Raw genomic sequence first — 20,869 nt, forward strand, 5'->3', positions numbered from 1 at the left:
AAGCAAATACTGTTGAACCTGCACTAATAATTTTTCCAATGAAGGAGACTTACCAGATCTGCCATCTCGTTGAAAGTCCACATGATACCACTCGCCATCATTGACCTTCTTATTTACTGCCTTGGTCTTTGTAGTTCCTGAGCCCATATCCAGCAGCAAATACAAGTGCCCATCCAACATCTCAATGGCAAAGAAGTCCACTTTAAGGATTTGGGAGCTTTTCGAATCCTTTTGTTGCTGTTTGGGCTTGCCATGGCTGAAGAGGAGAAGTCCATTAGGCTCTGTGGTACGAAAGTCAAATGAGATGGACCCTGTCTTCTTTGCGTTCCACTTGTTGAGGATGATGAAAGAATCAGGAGTCTCAAAAGTGATGGGGTCCAAAGTAGCTACATTCTCGCACTTGAAGGCCACAGTGCCGTGGATTTTCATCTTGGGATCTCCCTGTTTGGCCAGCCTTGACAGCTCAAGTCTCACATCATTGTTTTTGTACACAACCTGATTAGAAAGTGAGGAAAAGAGAAACTGTAATGCACATGTGCACATTTTTTCTTTTAATATACAGTACAAAACCTTATTATACACTTGCGTGCCACGTTCTTTAAGGAGGCTTTATTTGGAAATAAATGGGACCATGGCACTGTGGACATAAATGCCATTTGGCATTGTGTCATGTTTGTTTCCGATTCTTTGTTCTCTGCTCCCAAAAAATTAGATATGATGTTACATATGCCGCCTCTTGTTAAAATATCTGCAGCACTGTTCCGTATAATATCGGTTAATACAGTTTGGCTATTATTATTGTGTATTATTATGTACATTCAATTGGAATAATCATAATAATTATTAAGATAATTATGATAAAAGGCATGTGTATCAGTGATTGCCCTGAAGCTTTTCCAGGCAGGTAACTTTATGTACCCCAGAGGAAAAATAAATGCTTCTGGTTATGAACTCTATTAACCAGGAAATTTAAGATCATCTTCAAGTGGAAGCAGATGGCGTACATTTTCAACCCTATGAAATAGGAATTAATTCTTCCTACAGACTTAATCTATCATCACTATAAAATTAATTGCGATACAACGAGCACACCAATATGAAGTTGTATGATTGCTATGGTCCTATACAGAATATTATATTACAAAATTAATTTTAATTGGATCTCAAATCTAGTGTTTATAGATTTGACAATTGCCATTGTTGAGTGACCAAAAATCAGGATACACACTTCATCACATCCAAAGTCATGGATGGACATTTTGAACTCCACATCCCATTAAAAATAAATACATATATATTTTTTCTAAATTTAAAACCACAGGAGTTTAGGTAAATATTTTTTTGAGTCAAGCCTTTTACTCTCCAGTGAGTTAAATTGAGAAACGTTTACAGTTTTGCATTGTGCAGCTATAATAAAGCTTGTTTCTATACAGGTGTCTGTTTGTGTTTTTGAGGACAACGTCAACAACAACAAAAAAAGGTTTGGTCAGTCCTTAAGTGATGTTTTCACTCCTTACTCTAGGTTTAGATTGCACACGGAAGTGGTATTTACCTCCTTGAGGCAGCCCATGAAGTTGTTACTAACTGGTGAACCAGGTAGATCTGCTGTGCTAGGACTTCCTCCAACGTAGAAAAAGTCATCGGAACCAAGCATGGTGTAGTCCTCTTGTGTATATCCTGTAGTTGTCAGAATTCCATCGACGGATATTGTTACCTAGACAACAAAGCACAGCGAGAGAAACACGATACTCAGCCTATGCATGGATGTTTCTACGTTTCTTCCCATCACAGACACTGTCGGTATTTATTTTCCAGAAACCCATTTTCATGTCTGTTTTTTTCATGTCTTTTTTCTTGTTTTGTACCATTATTTTGTCCAAATGGTTATTTGGAGGACTCCATTCTTCCAAAAGAAATGAATTTTAGAGGGTTAGTGAACTTTCCAGGATAGAGTGTTAGTATTGCCTCAAATGCAACATAAAATTATTTGGCAGACACAAAAATGGTGTTAGTACAATGTCAACTGGGTTAGTTTACCTCAATTCAATAGTTGTATGCTTAGTAGTTCTAAAAATATTTCAGGTGTTAGTGATGGAGTACATGCTTGTTAGGCAGGGAGAATTTGAAGAATGGGCAAAGACATTTATGACAAATTAAGCGTGCATGTCACTCCTTTCTTTTTTATCATTAGCACACAAAAAGAATATGTTCCCAAACTGACATTAATTAGACTTGCCAGTGCATCAGATGCATGCATAGAGTTATGGATAATACCAAACCACATTAAGGCATGAGAAAGCACCAGAGAAGACAACCACAGCTCAACTTGTGCTGACAAATGGTTAATGTGACATAAAATATAGGCAAAAAGCATGCCATGCAAAGTCAATGAGGATCCAAAAGAAGGCCAGCTGGACACCAAATAGTCCCTAAAAAGTAATGTATTTATAAAAAAAAATGCTCCTAAATGAATGACTAAGACAAAATTGGACTAGGAAGAAGTACAAAAATAAACAAAATAAATTAAGAGGACATAATTAAACTAAAGAAAAAAGTGAATGTATAAGCAGAAGAGTAAAAAAAACGCAAGTTTTCAGTTTTCCCAAATGAGGTCTATAATTTAAAAAAGGGGGGACCAAAAAAGAAAAAACACGGCAAACTCAAAAGTATAAAAAAAAAAAAAAAACAAGTAGTATGATTTCTACCGAACAATGTAGTTTGTTTACCATAGCGTGTCCAATGCCTGAGTGCTTTGTGGAAAAGGGGGAGAAAGGAAATTAAAAACTGTGAACAGAATAACGATTGTTACTCAAATCAAATATGATGGTCAATATTGTTAGTACATTGTTAAAAAGGCAACGACCATACTTGTTAGTATAATAATGGCACATTCCATGAATGATGTTAGTTTGTTTAGAAAGCATGTTAGTAGCAGAGAGGAATTAGGGCAAAATAAGTTTAACAAGAAAAAAGCAGGCCTAAATATATAAATAAAGAACCTGAATTTTCTTACAGAATTGTAAGAAACAGCCAATAGTGTACTACATAATAAGTGATACAATAGTCGGCCGGAGCGACCAGAAATTGGAGCAATAACTACTTCTACATTCTACTACTGACTATGTTACATGGGTTTAAAAAAAAAATAGTAAGGTATTTACATCATTTTACCATCTTAATTAAATATTGTTTAACAAGTGAAGGTGTTATTGAAAACATTATGCGCATTAAGTGCTTAGATTTACTCTCTGGGCCAGTCTCTGAGACTTCTTTATTTGTCCTGTGTTTTAAATGCCCAGAATAGCTCTCTTGTAGGTCAACTTACCATATGTTCTGAACTATAAGTCACACTTTTTTCATAGTTTGTCAGAGCCTGCAACTAATACTGAAGTGCAAAAGCCTATTTTTTTTCTCAGCTATAATTCTGGAAAAAAATATTAACAAAACCCCATTTAGCCAGTTGTTCTCCATTGTAATATTGTTATCTAGCGCATGTTTGTTCTTAGTTTCGGATCAAATAAAAATTGTCCTTCTACAACTGCAGTTTAATGTATTTAACTGCTGAAGACATTCAGGCCAGTCTATATAATTCTGATTAGGGTATCTCAAAGATTAGCAGGTTGCTTAGTTGATGCAGTATTTGCATCCTTCTGATTGATTGAGGTTAGCTGTCTGCCTATGTAACACTCTTAAATGCATTTGCTTTAAGTACAGTATGGGAGAAGGACCGTAAATATGCGTTTTTCCAAGACTTGTTCACTGTCTTCCAAAATGTAGCCACTAAAGTTAACAGCTACAGTAAAGTCCTTGCATTTAGGCAATTCAAGTATAAAATAAAATGTTTGCATGACAGCCACGTCTTCCCTCAACCAATTGATTAAATCAGTAAAAAAGTTATCTAACATCAATAGCCATAAATTCCCATTTTGCAGACTTTTGTCTTTCTCTATAAAATTTGAATTGATTGAAAGCCTTGAACAACATCTAGACATCCTTTTTTTTACGTTCCTACCTCTTTTTTTGATATAGTAATCCAGTTATAGTCTGGAATAATGATATACAACTTAACAGTGATGATCTAAGTGCATGATATAACTCATTGAATTATCTTGTTGATCCTTGTTACTGTTACCTGACGTAGATTCCTTGTTACTTTGACATCATGCCAATCATTGTCATTAAATTTCCCATTGACTGGCTCCACCAGAGCTTCAAAGGCTCCAGAGCCTAAATTAATGACAAGAGATACAGCCCCATTTTTCAGCGACAGGTTGACGTAGTCAGCCGATTTGCCCGTATGCAGCATCAATCCATTCCTCTGGAGGGTTTTGAATGACAATGTGATTTCATCGCTGCTGCTTTGAATTGGGTTCAAGGACAAATCGTAACAGAAGAACTCCGATCCTTTGAAGGTTGCAACATACTCCTCTTTTCCTGCATAGACAAAAAGAGAAAATGTGTTGAATTAATAACGTGCCCGCATAGGTGCCTATGGGGATACTTTCAGAGGGGGGAAAAAAGTAAATACATTTCAAAGTGGTGTGATTAATAATAAAAACACAGAAATGGTATAGATACCTACCACCTTTAAGGACAGTCCTGCACAATGACACAAAACTATTTGTAAGACTTATTTAATGTACTCATCACTACATATCATGTGACCACATATTTATTTAATATTCATTGATCATTTATGTGTCGGTTTGTTTGTTGTTGTTGTCGTGGTGAGCTTCAAATCTCATTATACTTGTATAATGACAGTCAAAGCATTCAATTCAATTTAATTATTAATCGCACGTGCAGAAGGTCATATACTTTTACCATATTTGCTTATATTTAAAGCCCAAACTAAAATTCAAATGATAAATCGAACATAGTTTTCTGACCATCTGTAAGATAGAAAGCATGTGGACAGCCGTTACAAACCATTTAAAAATAGTTTAGACTGATAACAAGCTATTAAAACCACTAGCAGAAAATAAGCCACAGCAATATAAATGGGCAACCAGCGTTCAGGCATGCTACCACAGCGTAACAAATAAAAAGGGGTTGCTGTCCACAACAATTTGTCACCTCATTGATTCCCCCTTAAAGGCCCCATACGGCACCTCTGGGAGAACTACATGGGGCCGTAATTGAAGTTGACTAGAGTTCTTTTTTTTTTTTTTTTTTTAAACACCCTCAATGTCTTTGAACCCTATCAGTGAAGATGAGAGAGACCTCTACTTCTTTGCACCAGCAAAAGCTAAGGATCACATAGTAAATAAGGCCACTGGTTGGGGGTCAGTCCAATTTCTTCTCTCTTCCTATGTCTCCAAAAACACCAATTCACATTCAATTTCCTAAATAATGAAGAATGAAGTGTGTACGTGTGTAGACGAGATGCTAATGATTTTACAGCAAGTAGGACTTATTACCCCATTGGTACTTTTCGGACAAGGACAGTCATGAGGTGTAGGCATGTTTTTTTTTTTTTGTCTTCTATGCAATATTCACCACCTATTATCTAAAACCATCCACCCATCCATCCTTTTTTCCTCATTATGGGTCAGGCTGCACCTTAGACTGATCAACACCCAATCATTTTATAATACAATAGGCATGGATGTATATTTAATGTATGGTACAATGACAGTCCGTTGGATGGAGTCTGGCAAAATGTGACCCTGTCATTTCAGTGAACAACTGTTAGAGGACTTCAGCCATAAAGCTTAGATCAAGCAAGTTGCATTCAATTTTAGTTTCCCTATTTTAAGGTTAAGGATAAACAGAATAAACATAAAACCTGAGTTTAATACTTCAATAATCCTTTAACCACACTCCTGATGTCAAGAAATAGGCCTGCACAGAAGAAAACATGGAGAAAAGAACTAAACTTTCTGAGTTTGATGCAATACTTAAGACGGATGGAAAATAAACAAGAATCTTCAGTGGCAGCCGCCTTTACCACACACAGCTGGCCTTTTAGCACACCGTAAACACTTTGCATCCTAAAACAGGATAATGTCAAATAAGTGTCGTTTATGATGACTAATCCACCTACTTCACAAGGTGAATGATGGTTTCAGGCTGTTATTTGACATTTATGACAATTATCCTTCTTACATATACGTTAGGCTGACTTCTACTAAATTTCCTGGAACTGTCATGCTCCACTTTTCGGCATATGAAAGGAAACCCTTAGTCTTAAATTGTGACTACTGATCTATCCCGAAGCTGTCATATTTCTACAGAAAAAAACAGCTAGTTAAAGGCTGTTGTTCTGTCAATGTGTTCGTTGGCATCTTTGGGTGTGTCCTGTGGTCTTGAGTCAATCAAAGCTCTGCAAGCTGCTCACACCTTCTTGCCCTTGAGTCATGACACAGAACGGGAACAGTGATAAAAGCTGGCGCCTTTCGTCTTTTCCCAGACAAGAAAGGACAAAAAAAAAAAGACTTGAAGAGTGAAAATATGCTCCCGAGCGACACCATAAATAGATTCAGACTTGAAATTGTGAGGGTGCTGTTTTTTGTCATCTTCTCTGAACCTAACACTATTCTACCATGTGAACTATACAATTAATTGATCAATTGCATTAAACCATTTTGACGAGTCAGGACCTACTTTTCTCTCATCGCTTATGCGGTATATCTGCCTGTAATACAGTGGCTCACCACTGAAATCAAACCAGTACCACACAGCAGGTGCTAAGTAATGACAATAAAGAGCACAAAAAGCAGCATATGAATGCTGTCATAAATTTGAGGGCACGAAGGCCAAAGCAAATCCGACAGCTTAGAAGCTAACATGGGATGTATAGTCATACAGGCCAGCAAGCAGTTTTGTTTTTTCTTCTGTACAACAGTGTGGCCAGGAGACTCCTCATCAGTCACTTTGGACTGACACTAATCTGGCATCTGCTGCTCTATGGCTGTTTTTAAATTAGCGGGCACCCAGGGGAGCACACTGCCTGTCAACATCAAATCATAACACAATCACTTCAAAACAGACCTGGCAGGGCTTCAGAATGGGAAGTATAGGGTGAAAGGATGAACTTTTTAATTGTCTTCATTTAAGAAATATGCTATAAATATGATAATCATAGATGTGGACGAAATGCACCATTTAGTAGCTCCAATAAATGTACTCAGTAGACTGAGACTAACTTCTATACAGTAGAGTAAAATATAGTTTTATGCTGTAAATACACTAAATAAAAAATGCAGTACTTTTGTTGAGTTTAAAACAAGTGGTGTCTTACTAAAGCAGAATACATAAACAGAAATTTATTTTTTAACATTTTGATTTCATTTCCAAGGCCAAATATTGACTTCAACGATCATTTACTCCATCGCCCCTGTAAAAGATTGCACTATTCCTGGCATTCCTTGTAAAAAAAAGAAATGAAACCAGAAATGTTGTTCCTCAGCTTTCAATGACAAGTACAAGTTGGAAGATTTTTTTTTTTTATCAGGTTCACAAGAAGTTCAAAGCTAGAATCCAATTCATCAGGTACACTACCTTCAACAAAACAATTTTAAAAGGACCAGCTCTGGCATAAATATGTTTGAAATTGTCCAATGACTAATGTGTGGTTTGATCGTCTGGCAAGTGTCTGACATTGGACTTCAGTCCATTTCCATTCTATCTTCTTTTTATGGAAACCTATTAGGAATATAGACATGAGAGTCGGGCACTATATTAAAACGGTCTCAAGTTAGCCCCATGAAACCACACTATTTCTCTTAAGCTTTAACAGAAAGAAGACTTTTTTCCTCCTGCCCTGAAGACTGCATTCTTTATATACATTTTATACATGAACACCTCACGATTTAAAAGACAGGAAAGAAAACAATCTTTTCAAAAGACTATTTGAAAATGATAAGGTGTGATGGTCTGGGCTTATTCTACGTCAGTTTTTCATTACATGTTATTAACTGGTAAACTCATTTTACTTCCAGAAAAAAAGACTGGAAGACAAATGTGTTGTTACTGCATGCTCTGTGCGTTGGAAACAGCTATTTGACTGAAAGAGTCAGCATGTGAAGATGGGTGCGAGATTACACATTCCAAGTGCTGTTAGGCACACTGTCATTTACTTGCACAGTATGATGGATGTCTTGCTGAGCTCAGGGAGCGTGCCAACTCTAGAGATAAAATTAAAGGAATACTTCTTACCCTTTCATTCAGTGTGTCAGTAAAGTAAGGAGGTAGGCATCAATTAAGCATCGATTAGAATGAGCCGCCTGTGCTATCTTCTCACTGGAGTGGTTGCACAAAGAAAAGTCTGGAGGCTTCACATCAATGTGCTAATCATCCCAATATTTAAAATGCAGAGTACTCTCTCCTTTAATGTTTTGCAAGTGCATGGACATCTAGTACTCAATTACTCCAAAGACCATAAAATCCTCAAAAGAGAATGTGAAGAAATCTAATGACTGATAGACACTACCACTATTTACAAGGCACACAATATCAATGGACAAAATTCAAGATCAAACTACATGCCATGAATGTAACCCTGTTCTATTCATTTTACTTAAACTTTAAATAAGCCATCTGGCCATCTTACTACTCATTACAACTGTTGCCACTCAGCAATAAGTTGGCCTGCTCCAATTCTCCAAAAAAGCCACAGTCCTTTTGCTTTAACTCCAGCAAAGCTGAAGGCTGTTCCAATCACGCATGCCTTGGGTGGCAAGTCTTCATTTCCTGCTATGAAAGCTACACAACGAACCCTGTCATCAGAGTCGGCAATTGGAGTGCGTACTATGTGGTGGAGCCTGCAGCAGCATTCCATCACAACTTCTCATTTGTTCCTGCGGTTGGCACCTACATGGTACAAATAATCTCCTGATGACCTCTTTTTTAGGGGGATATATTCTCTCCTACCTAAATATGAGCAACACTGTGCCAAACGTCATGACAGTATACTAAAAAAAACTTTTGTATAGGTCTTGAATGAACACAAGGTATCTTAGAGTCACGTGCAAAGCAATAATTGTGTTTGTCAGTGTTTAAATATTAGAATCAGAAAGAAGTTAAATACATCTTAACTTGATGGATTATATTTGCATCCCACTGACATTGATCTTATTTCTGGCTAATGATTCCCATAGCACTGGTCTTTATGGGAAAAGATAATAAAAAATGACTTTTTCATTGTTTTTATGCTAATAAATAGTATCCGGAGTGTCTGCTCATCCATCAAGTATGAAATTATAAAATCTATTATATCTTTGTGAGCTATATATTTCTTAAAATATGACAGTGAGTGAATGTGGGAAAAATGTACTTTGTTTAGTTAAATGATAAATGTGAGAACACCACATTAGGCCATTTTCATGCACACCACTCATACGTTCATAGCATTTCACTAGATTTTACTAGATCTTTTGAGAAGCCTGTGGAGGTATGGTTCAATTTACCTGGTGAATTTGAACAAATACATACATTTTATTTTACTGCAGTTAGGCAGATGACATAGCACATTGAAATTTCGATTTCGATTTTCCCACAGCTGTTTCCAACACCATCACACTTTTCACAATGTTAAGCAGCTGGCAGCAGATATTTCAGGCTGAGGGTATTATCCAGAATCCCAGCCAGAATCCTAGCCAGATGTCCATGCCTCATTAGCCATTTCTAAAAGCATTGTGGCCCATACATACAGTATGTCAGTCATTATAGACCATGTTTTATGATTGGCTTATGTATGAAGCAGTTGCTGACAAGAAATTTAATTAGGACAAAAAATACCCACTGACAAAAAAAAGCTTATTCACATCTATTTTTAATTAATATCATCCTGACAGTGCCAGATCAAGTATGTGCATCGTTGATTTATTTATTTATTATATATTATTGATTATAATTGTTTTGGTAATTACAGTCAATCTGTATTTACTTAGTTTTGTGACACACTGGTGATTATTTAACTGGATAATTATAAATTTCATCAATATGCCAGAATAATAGCAGATTGTAGCATATTATATGAATGGAAACGTGTGTAATGATAATCAAATGCAGTTCTTATAGCAAAGAAAGATGTGCAAATGTTAGTTTGAAAAATATTTTCAAGGTAGCTTTACCTACAAATTCACCGCTCTAACACCTTTTAAGTACAATTATTAAGACTGAACATTACCCTAGTGACTCACCCTTTATTTTTTATTTTTTAAAGACTAAATCACTTTCTCTGAAGGGTTTGCAAGAAACAGAGAAATCCTCTTGGCTAAAACTGTTAGAGATACTCAAAATCAAATGGTTTGTATTCACACGCGAGAGGAAAACATAGCACTATTTCTAACTGTGACCCATTATAACAAAACTTTTTTCTGATATTTCCTATAGGAGAGAACATTTTGTCGAGCAGATCTGACAAAAGTGGCACCCTGAGAACTTAATGGGACTGGCATAGAAAGGGGCATTCAATCAACCACAATGCTGCACAGACAGATTGTTGGTGGACAGTGTGAAGAAAGTAAAAAGCAAATTTTCTCCTCAGGAAAATCGGGAGCCACAAGATGCTATTACAGTGGGCCACTCCTTACATTCTCCACCAACTTCTGCAACCAGAGCCTCAAAAACCTAATATGAATGTTTAAATTGTTAAATTTTGGTTGGCATGTAAGTTCATACAAGTCATTTATTGCTATATTATTGGACCGTATTCATCAATATGTTCTTTGTACCACTTATCTTTACAAGAGAAATACCTATACTGGATCCTTTTTCCATTAACAGATAAAAACTGTTGCTTTGTCTGGCTGGTTTATCTTGATGTTGTCGGAATTTAGAAATGTAAACTGTTAGTGCTAATAAACCGACATTGACATTTTGTGATTCATCTTAAGTCATTGATATGGTCACCTGGAACATTGGTTGTACTATGGGTGGAGTATTTAAAAGAGCCAAACATTTGTACAAATAATTCATAATCATCAAGGAAAAAAAAACCTCAGTGGCCCACTTCTAGCTGCAAGGCTCTCATTTGCTCTCAGCCCATTACTGAATCACAACAGCATTACAGTGAAGAGGGAGAGTAATGTGTTGAATACTAATCTGTAAAACCCAATCCTTTTTGATTTAGTAAATCCAAGGGATAATAATGTAAACCCAAGGGAGATTGGGATGGAGGGTTGGGGTAGGGTTTGTGCATCATCAAAATCCTCATCAAAAGACAAGCATTTTGCCAATAATGTATTTGTTTACTTAACTTCAGTGGACTATTAAAACACATTTGCTCCAGTCAGACACATCAAAAACCATCAACGCTGATTTGTTACAGAGAGATGATCATGGTTAAGTGATTATTTTCAAAATCAATGACTTGCATGGACAGGTGCATAGTAAAGTTTGATAGCTGCCTTCCCCTCTTAATGAGCCCCACGCTGATAAATCTCAGCTTAGCATCTTAACAAGCTGCTCAATTAGGGTGTACCCTTGTCAAGGTTGTTAGCAAACAAAGCTAAATCTTGCATGGCCAAATTGCTATGCCATCTACTTTTGATTAGGGGACAGGCTAAAGTGTCATCTGACTGAGGAGGGCTGACGTTTGGCAAATATCTCATTTGGGCCTCAGACATGGAGACGTCGCTCAAACAAGAGCAAAGTCAAAAGGCACCGAGGCGTGTCATTACACAGAAATAATTCATGTGCTAATTACTTGAGCTGCTGTATCCCGGGATGAGTGTGTAAGGACTTGCTCTTGTCTTTGCTGCTCCTCCTCAGCACAGACATTGTAACATTAGTTAGTTCTTTGTCGGAAGCAGATACATTATAAAATACTTCTATACTTGCATGCTTGTATCTATTTTTTTCCGCTGTTAAACACATGCTTTGTAGTCCTTTTTAATGTTTCGCCTGTGTCATTTCTGAAAGACTACTTCTGATGAATGGAAAATAGACACTTCTAATAGAATAAAAACAAGTTACATGGAGTATTTCCAAATTGATTTCGCATTGCACCAAAGGTTCAAGATGTTTGCCATTGGAGCACTTCCAAAATTTCCAAAAGTCAACATAATGACTAAAGATTGTTCAGTCATGCCTTTCATACTCTGACACTGGCGAAGTGGCCTGTCTGTCAGGACCAGTTCTTTAAGGGTGCAGTGAGCTGAACTTGAGATAAATGTATCCTGAATCCAAACACTATCTTCCCAGCACGCCAGCTCCGCCACTCAGACAAGAAAGAATAGTGAAACAAAGAAGCCTGCAGTGGATTACTGTCTGCAGCTCTTTTTTTCTCTATTTATCCTTTTTTGGGTTTTGTTTTTGAAATGCATTCTCTTGTCAGAATTATGGTGGTCACTCAACACTCAAGGTTTGCACAGCACGTTGCACATCATCATTGCATGTTAAAATTGTGCTCCAGTGAACAAATTGCTGGAGGATACTGAAGCCTGACAGAATCCCGGCATCACCTCGCTGACTAGCTGCAAGGTCATCAATGTCAGTTTTTTTTTTAGAATACCAGAATGAATTCCATTGCATTGTTATTCATATTTTCTGATTAATTTGCTTCCACCAAAAACAAGATACTTTTGATAAGCATGCCATATTTTTCTAAAATCTGTTCTATAACTTTAACCTTCTGGTTTAGATCGTTAAGTTTTGTGTTTACATAAGATGAGGAAATACTCCTTTAGGAAATTGTCTACATTTAATATCACCATATCCAGCACTTTCCAACCCACAATCATCTATTCATAAAGACTGCACTGTTGAGAGGAGAAAGACAATGTATTTCCTTTATCATCTCATACAGAGACAACCAGCAATGATCAAATGATAGGGGCTTCATCCACGTAGAAGCAGAGGTGCACGTGTTTGCACTAAGCCAAAACTGAACCAGAGGATATGAAAGATGGCTATGAGTGGAACAACTGATTACACCAAAAGTGGCAATCATTGTGTCACCTTACTACTTTAGAAGGCGAAAACGCCCAAGTGATATTGTTCCTAAAATAATTACAGCTTTGGAATTACCCTTTCACTTCTCAGGTGTCACAAAATCAGCCCGGCTTCAGAACAAATGGCTCTCTGTAGTTTTTAATGAAATCCATTCTGCTATGAAGATAAATACTCGTAGTCTAATGACACTTGCCTTGCAAGGGAATTCAAAATGAGGCAAAATTTAGCTTTTATTAATCTAGTACGTATTCAGCTTTGCTTAAGATATCATTAAAGTGGATGAGTCTTTGTTTTTTTTCCTTTACAAAGAGTTGTCTATTACCACCTCTCCCGTCCTCATTTGTGCCAGATGCCTTCCCCACCTTGTCAGCAAAGATGCTGCTGGTGAAGGGAAAATTGCTCACTTCGTGGTAATACTGTTTCAGCAATTCGATGGCCCTACTGACACTTCACCAAGGTCATTTAATAATGGCTTGTCCAACTGTCACTGGGTTAGAGTGATGTAGTAGAGCCTAGCCAGTTATGGTGACAGAAGTCAAGGCTATAGGAGCGTGATAAAGATCAGCTTGTTTCACGATTGAAACCGTCAAGAAAGGAAATGCGGGAGAAAAAAGATGATCTGGCATTTTCTGCCTTATCTTTCAAAGTGGTGACAAATAGTGCTTTGTAGCTTGCATCTGCATAGACTATGTTTTGCATTCTGCTGCAAAAGCCATGCCACAGAAGTACATTAATTTGATTGGCAAGCACGATCATCACACCGTTGTAATGCTATACCGTCACTCCTACAAATTGATCACAGGAGGTGCACATCTGTCAACTAGACTCATCCAACACAAGAGTGTCTCATTGGACAATGGAAGATTGAGAACATTCAGCTTTTCATGAATCTTGTCACGTTTAGAAAGTTTGCTGCCGAGAAAAAAGAAGAACCCAGGCTCCAGCACCCTATGCGTCCCTTATGAGGATAAGCAGTACAGAATATGAATGAATGATGAATGTTTGTTTGTGACTCCATTTGAGATCTTTTGGTGATTTGGGGCTATATAAATAAATTGTAGCTTGAATTCAGAATATTTCTTCAGCACATCAAGACTCAGTGGGAACTTATAGCTAAATGTGAAATAAACTCAATAAAGTAAATAATGAATAATACAATTTGAGTATTTCAGTGTCTCATGTTTTTAGTATGTGCATGCTTTTAGCATTTTATGATAGGAATTGCTGCTCATTTCTTAATTTGACCTGTGAGTGGGATGCAAAATCAGGTCAGAACTTGTAATTACATAGTTATTTATTAGTTTTACCATCCAGGTTGGCAGGAAAATCATAATGATTTATCCCCTATCTTACTGTCAATGTGAAAATGAGATATGGACACTATTTAAAAGCAGGACATTTATGTGTCTTCCTTATTTACCGGGTCACAGTAGTCTAGCAATACAAGTCTATTTTTCCACTTGTCCACTGTGGGCACTGTTTTGTGGGCACATCAAGAAAATCACCAAAAAAGCAATAAAAAACGACGTCAAATTACCATGTAGCCTGCCTCTTATTATTTGCTGGGCTAGGCTCCAGCACCCCAGCAACCTTCATGAGAATAACCAACGACAAAGATTAATTAATTGAAACTACCTGAGTATATGTGAAGGAGCTATGAAAAAAAATCCTTTCTGAATTGCATATAACCATCAATCCATCAGTTTAATCACACAATACCAACGTTGACACACTTCACAAAGTAACCTTCCCTGCATGATTCTTAAAGCAAAGTATATAAAGGTTAGGTAGACACTGACCATCAGATCTGACCTGAACTTCTTTATCGTAGCTGACACAGATGCCCAGTGATGCACAAGTACTTTGTACAATGTCAGGTGAATATCTCTGACAAATTAACGGAAGGTGCTCTGTGTGCTACTTTCAGCAGAGACCTTCAGCGACACTCCATCAGGACCATGGCCCACGGTGAAAGGGCCTTTTACTTACCTACAACATCCAGCCACCTGCCATGAATGACGACGGCTGTTTCTACCATATGTCTTGTGTTCTGTGAAGCCTAGATGCTCTGTTCTGCCCTGAGCACATTTCATTATACGACAACCGCTTATATGCAAGTTTGCTCATTAAGGCCATCACTACAGCATGCCATTGTTAGTAAAACAAAGGAGGTTTGAGGTTCATCACCTCAAGTGTGAGATCACTGTGCAACTTCAAGATAAATTTGTACTCGCTTTCTTGCTTGGAACATACAAAAAGCCTCACATAGCTATAAATTAATATAGCATAAAATACGTGGCACTTGTTATGTATATAGGTTGTCATTTGATAACAATAGAGTTCAAATGGAATTTATAATATTTACATTGTTTATAAAAGTACAAGACTCATTCTATTGTTATGTTTCCATTAGGTTCAGATATGAGCTGTTCTCTGCTGCCTGATATTTTCTGGCCACACACATTCTTCTTACTCAGCCCTAAGGAACAGATTAGTTCACAATGCTGAGTTATTAAAGGTGAGTTGAGTGTGGAATAATGACCTATTACTACTGTCCTTTGTGTGTTTTACCCACACATACACACGCATCCCACAAGAAAGCCGATATGCATATACCGTGTGTATTGGAAACAACTTCTGTTATGCTGTTTGTGTCTATCGGACCACCATGTCCGATACTATTTGATATTTATTTCCACTTAACAGACTACTTTGAAATAGGGATGACAGAAAATTGAGTTTCTCAATGCATCTTGTCATTTATTGTGTTTTCCAGTGAATAGGTCAAGGGTATCAATGATGAGAGTGATGAGAAAATGGATCAGAAATGGCACATAGTATCTCCCTTATCTTCACAATTATTCACTACACATCACTGTTCCAGTGATCACCTATATGGCATGACAATCAATAGCATCACAGTTTTCCAAAGAAAATGCATTCATCAAAGTCAAAATCGAGGAGAAACTTTTTCAAAATAATGGCAACAAAGAAGGACAAGAAACATCGTAGGCAGTTAACGGCCCCCACGATGGCTTTGTACTCAGGAATGATGTAGGACGTGACTTCATGTCCAAATGACCCACACTGGCAGCTATCAACACTACACTATTAGAGAGCCAATTCCCATCAACATGTGCCCTCATTTACAACAGTGCCTTCCGAGACAAAACAAAAATAAACAGCTTGAAGCAAATCTGACTATCAAGGGACTCAAAGCTGGAGATTATAGTATAATTTGCAGGAACTCAGCTCATCTCTGTGTTGTCTCTGTTCGTTTTCTAGAGTATATGACCTGTCCTCCTCCTGTTGAATCAGGGTGGCACTCTGTCAAGTAGCGGTGACACCAAACCAATGTCTAATGGCGTAACAGACATAAATTTGGCCACGGAGTCGACAGTCTGGATCTACGATACCCCATTACCTTGATTCATTTCACCACAAAGGGAACAACCCTTCAAATGTATTGTCGCCAACTTGAAAGGGGGGGACTCAGCAGGATCCAGAGACATGACCCAGTAAATTGCCCATTTCCCCATTAAATTTATGGATACAATTTAGCTCAAGCAGGATGTTATATTAAAGCAGCAGAAGAAAAGCGCTAGATAAAAGGGCCAATTGTCTATTTCCACCAGAAACACATGTAAACATTGTTTCAGATGGATGTTGAATCGATGCAAACATTGTGGAACATAATATAGCAATTGTTTTTTTTTAAACTCCCTTCATAAATATACTATAACTTGCTGCTGTTTTGATGGTGTTTTGTTGATACATATTTGAGGATATTAAGAGGATTGTTTTGAACAGCAAGGTCATGTAATGCTCATCTACCTGGCTGCTGCAAATACCTTTTAGGCCTATCAAATATGCAAGGCCAAAGACTAGGCTAATGAATATTTCACTGTTTTTTCTCGTCAGATGATGAACTCAGGAAAATTCTTTAGAGTGTATGCTGCTGTGCTTTTAGTTGTAGACATGAGAAATACTTCCCCATCAGGGCAATGATATGAAGAAAACAATACGCCTTGCAGACAAACTGACTTTTTCTTAGAATTCATATTTGAATACCATGCAAATAAATACATTGTTTGGAATAGTGAATACAGATGCCCATTTATCTCCATTTAAAACCTCGAGTACAGGTGTCAAATAGACCTAAGAACGAAATACATTCTATGGCATACTGACTAGGTTCACTGTGCTTTTCTTGGATTTTAACTCAACCAACACTTTCTAAAAAAGATTTGGACTATTCATTAACATTATTTTTACATGAGGAAAATTACCATTCCAAAGCTCCATTGAGACCAACAAAAAGCGCAAATTATACTTGAGTTTGATACAGTAATTCCAAACATCAGTTGTCATTGGGGCCACATGTTTGACTAATGTATTGTATCGCATTGACTTTATATAAACTTGGGCCACACAAATTGTTCAAATCATGTTCGTTCTGAACGTAGCTCAATCCTGAATAGATTTGAATCTTGTCCTTCCAGCAGGTAAATTTCCCTTTGCTGAGTAAAGTTATTCAAGCCCCTTTACAGCTTGTTTACTAAACCATGTCAATCGATTATCACTCAATGCCAAAAGGCTGTGACTAAAGACTGCTGAGGTGGGAAATCACACTTAAGAAATGTGTATTATTGACAAATAATGCATTTTTACAATTACATGACATAAAAGAGGATGTTTTTCTATGTGCTAGGAGTAATATATTTATCACTGATAGTGATGGTTCAACCACAAAAGAGAGAGAAAAAAACTGAAGGAACTTGTGAAATAAAACTGTGCTCTCTTCTGTGCAATGAAATTGCAATACTCTGTGGGACTTACAAAAATGGAGCTCTCCAGTCTTCACCACAAGCCTCATCCTCCCTCTATTCCCCTCTTCAGGCAACATGCAGTGTAATATAGTGCAATAGCAACCCCCTGGTCAAGATTACGTGAGGGGCTATAAGAGGTCAAGCCAGCAAATATAAAAACAAGATGAGATAAACAAGACAAAGTGACTCTACCAAGCAAAGCAACGTCGGCAAAATGCAGGCACCTGACTGGACAGTAGTTCAGGTTGCATCCCATGTCAAACTGTGCTACGACATCAGAGTGGACAAGATATTTTTTTTCCCGGTGGCTCAGAAAATATGCCTCATGCCAAACAAGGAAAAAGATCATTCTCCAGGCTAAACAAACAACTATGATATTGAAAGGCTGCTGACAGGGTGAAACTGAAATTGAACTGTAAAACATATTGCAAATACTGGCCATATAACACACATTTGTCACTTGCCACAACACCTCACTATGAATCGGTTACTCAACAAACTGTGTTCATGAAGAGTCACACTAATTTATATATGCATAATGAGATGCAAAATTAAGAGAAAGTTTAGTCATGACATTGAAAAGGTTTTTAGTCATATTTTTTTATCTTAAAATGTTTTTCTTCTCCTCCAAACTTTTCTTTCAGCAAAGAATGCTCCATATGCAGCAATTATACTAATACACCCTTTGGCATTCTAGATAATCTGGAGAAAAATCCAACCTCGCACTTCCAAAAGCCACTCCCATGAATTGTATTTGCTTGATGGGCTCTTGCTTACCATACTCTCAAGCTATTTCAATAACAGCTGAATTGGTTTGAGATTTAGCAATATAGACAAAAAACAAAAAACACTATTTCAAACATTGTCAATGTCTTCAATCTTCTATTCATGTTTCAACTGACCCCATGCTGCAGTGGTTCTTTCGACTGACTTTGTTGCAGGCAGCGTGCGATTGATTTCCACCCGGTGGCTGTGTATTTGTGAGTACGAATGCTTGTCTGTTTCCGTGTGCACTACAACTGACTGCCGACCACACTAGGGTGTAGTCCGATGAGTTGCAAATTGAGAATGACATTATACAACCAAATTGCTGCAAGGTGTCTCCCCAAGGACTTTACTGCATTAGAATGTCCAGCTAGGTGGAGAACAGTCTGCCAAATTGTAAAATACGTGCAGTGAGCGCTATGCTGATGTGATGATCAAGATTTGAGCCTGCAGAAATAGAGCTACAATTTACAATTGCACCCCTTATGTTTGCAAGGAATAAAAAACAAATAAACACACAAAAACAGGTTAGATTGTTTGCACAGTGATGGACAGATGAAGTGTGGCCAGATGTGGTAAGAAGCTAATTTGCAAATGATATTCTTTAAATTCCTTCATCTGTGGGAGAAAGTGTCACTCAGCATGTCTGTAGACAGTGCACTTCATAAAATGTCAACTTTGTCCTTTCCTGAACTACACGATTCCATCATCAGTCAATAAACCTAAATCTCCGATTCGCCTTCGGACTTTCACCCGTCTTTAAAAAGGCTGGCAAGTTTTCACTGCCCCTGTGGAATTAACTCAAGCTAAGAAGCACTAAAGGAGGGCATTTCCATCCGTGAGTCACAAGGATGGCTAGATAAACTAATTAAAAATATATCTGTGAGCATGCTGTGTTCAAGGGGAACAGGTTTGATCTTAATGAGCAGCTTAACATTAGGAAACAATGCCAATGGCACAAACATGTTAACAAAGCTTGTGTGACTTCTTCTTTACCTTAGCTATTTATGTTCACGTGTGCGCACTTCTAAAAAAAACATACTCATGCTATGGTCAAGGACTCTGTTGTCAGATTGTGTGGTAGGCTGCTCTAAAACTACAATATTTGCCACATGTCATTTTTGTTGGAATATCAAGTAACATTAGGCGTAGGCACATGTACCAGACAGATGACTAGAAAACAAATATATCCCAAAGATTGTGATTTAATTCTATCATGTCATATAAATAAGAAAAACAAGCATAAAAAAATGTCCTCTTTTGCAATTGAAGGGTTTTCTGTGTGAAGTATATTGTTAAATACATTTAAAAGAAAATTAGTTTTTAGTGGTGGGTTTAGATATGTTATATTAGAATTATATCTTCTCAATGACTAATTACCTTTTGGTCCACAGAAGCAAAGTAGCCATTTGAAGTTTTTGGCATTTTGCTTAGCTTTCCATAATCACAAGCCACTTCAGTCAGTTTTGGCATACTGCTGTGACAAAACAAGATAATTTTGTTGCTTCCACAGTATGGTGTTCAGTTTCAAGAGGGGCACAAATAGTCTCTTGCGTAAAAAAATTCATTATCACACTGCAAACTGGCATTGTCTGTCATATACTCATAGGGGATATACACGTGAAGACTATTTCTGCTGATAAAAGTCAATTCACCAGAAAGACTCGAATGGGCTACATAAAACATATTACTCGACAATGCAGTAGGTCGATGCCCCCAACTTAAAAACACAAGAGCAGGGATGCGTAGCACTTTTGCCTCACACATCTCCAGAGGGTTAAGAAATTGTCTCATCTTTTCCATAGACACCTGCTTCTAACCCGCAGGGCTAATGTCACCTTCATCTCTTACACACTTGTTTATGTTTCACCACGTGTTAGTATCATACTGACAGATAGCTTTTGGGTATATTTCTATTTCTGCTAGGCTTACTACAAAAATTCACACAAAGACAGAAATCAAACAACCATCTGTCTTAATATGTATATGTAGAAGAACACCATTCATATTCATAGATATATATATTTCTTTCAGCTCATTGAATCAATGAAAGAGATACTCGTGTGAAACACCTCCTGCGTAAGATTAAACACCAAATAAATCTTGTTCAGCAAAGATGTGAAGTGAGATTGTCCAGTGACTGACTAGCATTGCACATCACCGTGAAGGTTATGCAAATACTATTCAGCAGCAGAACTTCAATACAAAATTGGCACTAGTGAGTGCAAACATTTTGATCCGAGTTGCAGACGTGCCAAAATATATTAAGTATTTTCATGAGGTAAAGGCCCTGCCAGGAATGAAAGGATAATTCCCTTATTAAGTAATGGCCTGTCAGTAATTTCATCTTTGCAATACATCTTGTCAGTCACCTT

The 20,869-nt window shown here is 37.4% G+C and overlaps 1 protein-coding gene across 34 annotated transcripts in view; it reads right to left on the bottom strand.

The window, feature by feature from the left end:
• LOC144205579 (neurexin-1a-like) overlaps nt 1–20,869 on the bottom strand; it is a 198,040-nt gene that overhangs the window by 92,732 nt on the left and 84,439 nt on the right. For 24 of the 34 annotated variants that reach the window (XM_077730020.1, XM_077730060.1, XM_077730059.1 and 21 more), the window contains 4 exons: nt 4,133–4,434; nt 2,727–2,750; nt 1,553–1,714; nt 54–495 (listed from right to left, as the gene is read on the bottom strand). In XM_077730020.1, coding sequence (XP_077586146.1) covers nt 54–495; nt 1,553–1,714; nt 2,727–2,750; nt 4,133–4,434 — 930 coding nt within the window. The remainder of the gene's footprint in view (nt 1–53; nt 496–1,552; nt 1,715–2,726; nt 2,751–4,132; nt 4,435–20,869) is intronic. The other 10 variants (XM_077730052.1, XM_077730051.1, XM_077730050.1 and 7 more) reach the window with 1 other exon arrangement.

The sequence above is a fragment of the Stigmatopora nigra genome, chromosome 12 (genome assembly GCF_051989575.1).
Source record: "Stigmatopora nigra isolate UIUO_SnigA chromosome 12, RoL_Snig_1.1, whole genome shotgun sequence".
Classification (NCBI taxonomy): domain Eukaryota; kingdom Metazoa; phylum Chordata; class Actinopteri; order Syngnathiformes; family Syngnathidae; genus Stigmatopora; species Stigmatopora nigra.